This window comes from Oncorhynchus masou, unplaced genomic scaffold, assembly GCF_036934945.1.
Source record: "Oncorhynchus masou masou isolate Uvic2021 unplaced genomic scaffold, UVic_Omas_1.1 unplaced_scaffold_799, whole genome shotgun sequence".
Taxonomy (NCBI): domain Eukaryota; kingdom Metazoa; phylum Chordata; class Actinopteri; order Salmoniformes; family Salmonidae; genus Oncorhynchus; species Oncorhynchus masou.
The window spans coordinates 257,105-265,816 of record NW_027014464.1 but is presented as its reverse complement, the minus strand read 5'-3'; the positions used below and the strand labels follow the sequence as shown (position 1 = coordinate 265,816).

Genomic DNA, 8,712 nt, shown 5'->3' with positions numbered 1-8,712 from the left:
CGCACTGCTTCTTGGCACCAATGTGTCGGAGGAGACACCACACACCCGGTGACTGTGTCAGCATGCACTGCACCCGGCCCGCCACAGGAGTCGCTGGTGCGCAATGGGACAAGGACATCCCTCCCCTAACCCGGACGACGCTGGGACAATTGTGTGCTGCCCCATGGGTCTTCCGGTCGTGGCCAGCTGGATTCGAACCCAGAATCTCTAATGGCACAGCTAGCACTGTGATGCAGTGCCTTAGACCACTGCGGCACTCGGGAGGCCAACTTACACAACTCTGTCTTCACTATTCCCTTCCTGAGCAATTCTCTATATTATATTATAGCCGAGCCCAATGTGTCCCAGAAGTAGCAATATAGTTTGGTCTCTTACTTTGAACAATACATATTTGAGGAAAGAAGCACCTTTCTTGCTGGATATATACGATGTTCACAATGAATGACGAGAGCTTCTCTGATGGGCTCACATTGGCTGTGCCCAATGTTGCTGTTTATAATGAAATCTATTACGTCAGAATGCCCAATGTTAGAATGAAGAATTAAGGAACGTTTTCCTGTCAGTCTAATTTGCATAAATATTGTGATTGGATGATAGCGGCGAGGGTTATTTAATCAGGATCAAATTCTCTGATCTCCTTGAGCTCATTATTGAGAAAATGTTCATATTTGAAGAGTGATGAAAGGCTAGTCTTTTTAGTAAATGACAAGGAGTGGCTAGGAATGTGGAATGTTAGCCTGGGTATAAGTCTCTTTAGCTATGGTTCAATGACTCTCACCAGGAAGTGAGGTAGCAGTAGAACTTTAAGAACCGTTGCCTTGGATACATCTATCATTACCTGATTCTAGATTCCATTTCAGACCTCAGCTCCCTCCCCCTCCCTAGATCCCGCCTCCTCAGGGGGAACTGAAAGGAATACATGAAAGACCTGGGTGAAAGCAACATGGCGGAGGTTCCACACACCACACAGCCTATTGATTGGTGTTTCCACCCATCCAGTCCTTTCAGATCTGTGAACTGATAGAAGAGGGCGGGGCTAAGGGGCATGGAGGGGGGAGTTTAAAGGGGCTGCTGATGGTAGTTTAAAGTTCCTGAATACTTGAACTACTGATGGTATGTCTGCTATGACAACGGGCTGTTCAGACTGTACTCGGGCCTGTCAGAACACTGACAGGTGTGGCTGTAGCTGTAGGGTTGCTTGAAGCCACAAGTTCCTCCACAGAGCAAGACTGATGACAGAACACTGTGGATATAGTCAGTTTACCAGTCAAACGTTTCAGAACACTGTGGATATACAGTCAGAACACCAGTCAAACGTTTCAGAACACTGTGGATATACAGTACCAGTCAAACGTTTCAGAACACTGTGGATATACAGTACCAGTCAAACGTTTCAGAACACTTACTCCTTCAAGGGTTTTTTTTTTTTTTTTACTATTTTCTACATTGTAGGATAACAGTGAAGGCATCAAAACGATGAAATAACACACATGGAATCATGAAGTAACGAAAAAAGTGTTATACAAATATATTTTAGATTCTTTAAAGTAGCCACCCTTTGCCTTGATGACAGCTTTGCACACTCTTGGAATTATCTCAACCAGCTTCATGAGGAAGTCACCTGGAATGCATTTCAATTAACAGGTGTGCCTTGTTAAAAGTTAATTTGTGGAATTTCTTTCCTTCTTAATGCATTTGAGCCAATCAGTTGTGTTGTAACAAGGTAGGGATGGTATACAGAAGATAGCCCTATTTGGTAAAAGACCAAGTCAATATTATGGTAACAACAGCTCAAATAAGCAAAGAGAAACGACTGACCTTCATTACTTTAAGACATAAAGGGCAGTCAAGAACTTCTAAAGTTTCTTCAAGTGCAGTGGGAAAATCCATCAAGTGCTATGACGAAACTGGCTCTCATGAGGACAGCCACAGGAAAGGAAGACCCAGAGTTACCTCTGCTGCAGAGGATAAATTCATTAGAGGTAACTGCAGCTCAGATTGCAGGCCAAATAAATGTTTCACAGAGTTCAAGTAACAGACACATCTCCAACATCAACTGTTCAGCTGTTCAGAGGAGACTGGCGTGAATCAGGCCTTCATGGTCAAATTGCTGCAAAGAAACCACTACTAAAGGACACCAATAATAAGAAGAGCCTTGATTGGACCAAGAAACACGAGCAATGGACATTAGACCGGTGGAAATCTGTCCTTTGGTCTGATGAGTCCAAATTTCAGATTTTTGCTTCCAGCCGCTGCCTCTTTGTGAGACGCAGAGTAGGTGAACGGATGATCTCCGTGGTTCCCACCGTGAAGCATGGAGGAGGTGGTGTGCTGGTGACACTGTCTGGGATTTATTTAGAATTCAAGGCACACTTAACTAGCATGGCTACCACAGCAAGGGATATTTGACCAAGAAGGGATATTTGACCAAGAAGGAGGATGGTGGAGTGCTGCATCAGATGACCTGGCTTCCACAATCACCCGACCTCAACCCAATTGAGATGGTTTGTGATAACAGAGTGAAGGAAAAGCACCCAACAAGTGCTCAGCATATGTGGGAACTCATTCAAGTCTGTTGGAAAATCATTCCTCATGAAGCTGGTTGAGAGAATGCCAAGAGTGAGCAAAGCTGTCCTCAAGGCAGAAGGTGGCTACTTTGAAGAATCTAAAATCTATGTTGATTTGTTTAACACTTTTTTGATTACTGCATGTGTTATTTCATAGTTATGATGTCTTCACTATTATTCTACAAAGTACTAAATAGTTAAAAAATAAAAATACATATTTTTTGAATGAGTAGGTGTGTCCAAACTGTTGACTGGTACTGTATATATGTATACATGTAACCGGTGCTGTGCTGCACCGCTGTAGCTTTGCGTTGTGTGTGGTTGATTGACACTATAGACGTGGACTTTGGAGATCCGGTAGTTTTAATTAATCAGAACTCACTCTCTGCATCCTGCATCCAAAAGGAAATAAAACATTTGTAGAGCCACATTATGTTCTGCGAATCGTCACCTCTTTCTCTCATAGTGCATCAACAGATGAATACAATACAAATAGTACAGCCTCTCCTTATTATGGATCAACACATGACATATATTACATAGGCCTGCATCCAAAAGGAAATGAAACCTTTGTAGAGAGCTGAGGCCAGATCGTCTGGGATCATTCAGCTGGCCATACACATAAAATAGCCTGCTATTAACCACATGTTGAATTCAGAATGTTGATATCATCCTAACAAGTACAATTACAAGTGCATCTTAACAATACCATCCACTTATGAGTAGCCTCTAAATATACATCATTATTCATGAACAAAACACAATGTGATTATGACTTTGTGCTTAAAAGAATCAAACGTTTTAGAAGACGACAGAAAAGGCGCGCCAACCTCACAGTGCATCCAAATGATCTGAGCACGAGCACGCAGGGCAAAACGTAAACACACACTCCCCTTCTCCCAGGATGCAGGCATGCGTAATAACAGATCTTTAACAACTGTTATATACACAAATATATACATTATACACTACATTAAATAAATATTTATACTTTGTACATTTTGAATGCATAGCAGGACAGAAAAAAATGGTCCAATTCACGCACTTATCATGAGAAAATCCCTGGTCATCCCTATTGCCTCTGATCTGGCGGGCTCACTAAACACAAATGTTTCGTTTGTAAATCATGTCTGAGTGTTAGAGCATGCCCCTGGCTATCCGTAAATGTATAAAAACAAGAAAATGGTGCAGTCTGGTTTGTTTAATATATGGAATTTGAAATAATTTATACTTAAGTACATTTTATCAAATACATTTACTTTTGATACTTAAGTATATTTCAAATCAAACACTTTTAGACTTTAACTCAAGCAGTATTTTACTGTGTGACTTCCCCTTGAGAAAAGTTCTATTAAGGTATCTTTACTTTTACTCAAGATTCACAATTGGGCACTTTTTCCACCACTTGGGCCAGTAACCGAAAGGTTGCTGGATCGAATCCCGAGCTGACAAGGTAAAAATCTCTCTCTCCGCCCCTGAACAAGGCAGTTAACCCACTGTTCCCCCGTAGGCCGTCAGTATAAATAAGAATTCGTTCTTATTAACTGACTTGCCTAGTTAAATAAAGGTTAAATAAAAATAAATAAAATACAAATTATTATATTTGTATTTAAAATCACTTGGAGCTGATTTCCTGGTGTTTTATGTTTATTTGTTTTGCTCATTAAAACTTGGGGGGGCAAATAAAACCACCCGTGGGCCGCCAGTTGGGGAATCGTGGTTTATACTTATAGTCCAGTTGGGGTGGTACTGCAACATATTGACCAACCGCTATTAAACCCCACCAAACAAGGACAAGTCCTGTTGCGCTGCGGGAGTCGGCGAACAGGAAGTTCCGGGCAGACGTCAACCATAATGATAGCGTCAGAACTGTTCTCTGAAGACGATAGCTTTTATGTCCGTTTCAAATGTATTACTAAAAGGTATGTCATTGCACGTTTAAATTTTATAATATCGAAAGAGCATGTCAGGTCAAGTTATTATCGCGTTTGTTAATAAGGGTTTTATGACGTGTTATTGTTGTGCTAAACCGAGTGAAGAACGTGCTAAAAAATATATTGTTAGTCATATAACGTTAGTTACCTAGCTGACGTTAGACTTTATGGTTAATTTACATTATTTCGTCAATGTAATTTCATAAATAATCAATTGATTTGAGATTTCTGAGTTCGTTTGACATGTTTATTATTCTGATTATTTCCATATGTACATGAGCTGGTAAAATGGCGGCGCCTCTCGGTCTGAGTCAATAGACTTGCAGGCTGTGCGGCTGCACCAGAGAGACAGTTTCAGGGTTGTTTTACTGTTTAGAAGCAGAATGTCATGTTCCTCTGATTTCTACATGTCACCGTAACAATATTCAGGCACATTCAGTTGTTTCTATATTTATCTATAGTTGTTACTATGGTGTGAATGGGGAAATACAATCGTTTTTTTGTGGGTGAAATAAGTAGAAAATAGTGCATCAAACAAACTGCAACCTTGTATTAAACGTTTATTTATGTGAATTTAGGTAGTGTACTATATATTAACTGCACTTAGGGAGTGAACATTGTTTACAATAAGGTCCTCTGAAAGGAAAATAAATCTCTTATATATTGAACTTAACCCCCCCCCCCCCTGAATGCTTTTGGACATTGTCTTCAATACAAGAGGCCCAGTGTGTGGAGGAACAGTATATTTTTGGGGGGACGAGGCCTAATCAACAATAAAATCACAGCACAGCCATTGGTTATACAGCATTAAACACGTTTGGGATTAACACTTGTGGGTTGGAATAACCTTTCCCGGTATTTACACCATCTCAGCAACTATCATAGAAATACAGTATAACTTTGCTCTGTGCTTCCTCCCAGCATGCACTTGGTATTCTATAGGCTACGGATCATTTGATTGACATCACACTAAATAGCCTATAGTCCCACTTGATATTGTGCTTCCAGCAGAGAATCAGAGATGAGGGGAGGCATCATAAATTGAAAAAGCATAACCCTAATTTTCCTCCAGGTAACCATTCTGTACATTTAGATCCATCTCTTACTTTGTGTAATTTAAAGTGTGAACTTTCTGTCTAATGTGGATTAATGTTTTGTTCTCAATATTTAACTACCTGATCTGTTGAAATGAGATGATTGAACAAGAAAAATACATTTTTAGAGAATATAGAAAGCGCCAGAACTGTCAAGAAAATAACTTTTGTGTCCGTTTGTCTTTTTATTACTACAGGCTGACTCAGATTAAGTCTGAGGCCGGTAACATCAACAGTGAGGACAAACCCAGCCTGCGTCTCTCCTTCCACACTGAGTAGAAACCTACAGTCACTGGGTCCTGATTGTGACAGTGGAGCCCAGTTTGCACTGCAGGATCCAGAGATGGCATCAGTGAAGCTGGAAGACTGCAGTCAAACACTGGAGCTGAATGTCAACATTAAAGATGAAGAAGAGGAGGAGAAGATTGGGACAACTGTTAGTCATGGTAAGAGCTGGTTCTATCTATAAGTTATCTTCATATATTAGACCTCCATAAGTTATGACCAGTCTATTGCTAGGTTGAATTCTGTAATTCTGACATCACACATCCCTGAACAACTGGGCTATCTGGAGTGATCAGAGAGGAGACTAAAGAAGTGAAGTGGACAAACTGCCAGTGTTTTTCTTGAAAAAGTTACTAACCCTTGTGATAGTGAGTGGAGGATGATATGAAATGAGTCTGTGTAGTTACTAACCCTGGTGATAGTGAGTGGAGGATGATATGAAATGAGTCTGTAGTTACTAACCCTGGTGATAGTGAGTGGAGGATGATATGAAATTAGTCTGTGTAGTTACTAACCCTTGTGATAGTGAGTGGAGGATGATATGAAATGAGTCTGTGTAGTTACTAACCCTGGTGATAGTGAGTGGAGGATGATATGAAATGAGTCTGTAGTTACTAACCCTTGTGATAGTGAGTGGAGGATGATATGAAATGATTCTGTAGTTACTAACCCTTGTGATAGTGAGTGGAGGATGATTATGGGTAATGATTTTCACCCCTTTAGCCTTAGACTGTTGTCAGGGTTCTGGTCAATTCCAGATCATTCAGGAAATACACTGAAATTCCAATTCTCTTCAATGCTTTTCAATTAGCAGCATGTGGAATTTGGAATTAGGTTCACTTTCTGAATTGATTGGAATTGAAAAGGAATTGACCCCAACCCAGACTGTTACCCACTTTTAGAATAGTTTTATTCCCCTGTATTGTACAGCCTACTGATATGAAGTCACATGACACCCGGTACAGCCAGAAGAGGACTGGCCATGTCTCAGAGTCTGGTTCCTTCCTAGGTTTCTTCCTTCTAAGGAGTTACTTTCCTAGCCACTGTGCTTCTACATCTGCATTGCTTGCTCTTTGGGGTTTTAGACTGGGTTTCTATAAAGCACTTATAGATGTCAAATGTATTTCACGATACACTTTTTACATCAGCAGTCGTCACAAAGTGCTTTACAGAAACCTAAAACCCCAAAGAGCAAGCAATGCCGGTGTAGCTTCATAAAATACATTTGACATGAAAATCACACCAACTGACTGGTTCTTCTGATGTTGTTCACACAGGAGATCATGTTGAGACATTCTCTACATTCAGAGAGCAACAGCAGGAAGATCACAGAGCCAAGAGGTCTCACCACTGCCCACATTGTGAGGAGATTTTCCCAATTATATCAAAGCTAAAATTACACCTGAAAATACACACAGGAGAGAATCTGTATTCCTGTACTGACTGTAGGAAGAGATTCACAACATCAGGGGCTCTGACACTTCATCAGAGAGTGCACACAGGAGAGAAGCCTTACTACTGCTCGTACTGTGGGGAGAGTTACTCTCAACAGAGCAACTTCAAAAAACACCAACGTTTACACACTGGAGAGAAGCCTTACTCCTGCTCTGACTGTGGAAAATGCTTCACAACGTCATCTGAGCTAACAGTTCATCAGAGAACACACACTGGAGAAAAGCCTTACATCTGTTCTGACTGTGGGAAGAGTTTCTCCCACCTGTGTAACTTTAAAGCACACCAGCGTATACATTCAGGAGAGAAGCCATACTCCTGCTCTGACTGTGGGAAGAGTTTCTCCCGATTGTATACCTTAAAATCACATGGACGTACCCATACAGGAAAGAAGCCTTACTCCTGTTCTGACTGTAGGAAGAGTTTTTCTCACCAGGGTAGCTTTAAAGCACACCAACGTATACATACAGGAGAGAAGCCATACTCCTGCTCTGACTGTGGGAAGAGTTTCTCTCAACAGAGCAACTTAAAAACACACCGACGTATACACACAGGAGAGAAGCCTTACTACTGCTCTGACTGTGGGAAGAGTTTCTCTCAAGAGAGCAACTTAAAAACTCACCAACGTAAACACAAAGGAGAGAAGCCTTACATCTGCTCTGTCTGTGGGAAGAGTTTCTCTCTACAGAACCAATTTAAAACACACCAATGTATACATAAAGGAGAGAAGCCTCGTCAGTTTTCTCAGACCAGCTGAGATAAAAATTTAGTGATGGAGTGATTTTTATCTGATTGCTTGACTTAGACTGAAATAGGTGCCAACACTTATTTTTGGTGCTGGTACTGTTTATATTTAGCTTCAGGATCTCCACAATACTTTTGAGCTAACAGGAACAGGAGCTCATGCAGTAGAACATTTAAGGGCCTGGTACTCCGCTCTGTTAAGTTCCTGCCCAAGTCAAGCGCCGGAACTCACAACATGTATCAGATAGAGATGGTGTGATGATCAGTCACCATTAGTTTGGGGGGGGGTTGGTTTTTATTACATAGTTACTTGTTTAATGATACACAGTCTCTGAAATGACAATATGTGTTTATTAAACTGTCTTTTAAAACTAGGTTAGTTATTATAGTTATTCATCATCAATGGATTTGGATAATTGCATTCAGTGGCATTACTAGTCCTGGGCTTTCGGGGCTTCATCCCCGGATGTTTTAGGCCCCACACTTTGAATGGTAAAAACATATACATCCGTGTATCCGTAAAGTATTCAGACCCTTCCCTTTTCAATTTTTTTTTACATCCTTATTCTAAAATTTCTTGCATATGTATTAAAAATTTAAAAAACAGAAACCTTCTTTACATCAGTATTCAGACCC

The 8,712-nt window shown here is 40.7% G+C and overlaps 1 protein-coding gene across 1 annotated transcript; it reads left to right on the top strand.

Annotated features, from left to right (window-relative positions):
• Positions 1-4,170: 4,170 nt before the first annotated feature.
• On the top strand, positions 4,171-8,646 carry LOC135537495 (zinc finger protein 239-like). The gene is made up of 3 exons (XM_064963641.1): positions 4,171-4,489; positions 5,793-6,041; positions 7,158-8,646. The coding sequence occupies exons 2-3, from the start codon at positions 5,939-5,941 to the stop codon at positions 8,087-8,089; spliced, it is 1,035 nt and encodes a 344-aa protein (XP_064819713.1). The 5' UTR covers positions 4,171-4,489; positions 5,793-5,938; the 3' UTR covers positions 8,090-8,646.
• The last annotated feature ends 66 nt before the right edge of the window (positions 8,647-8,712 follow it).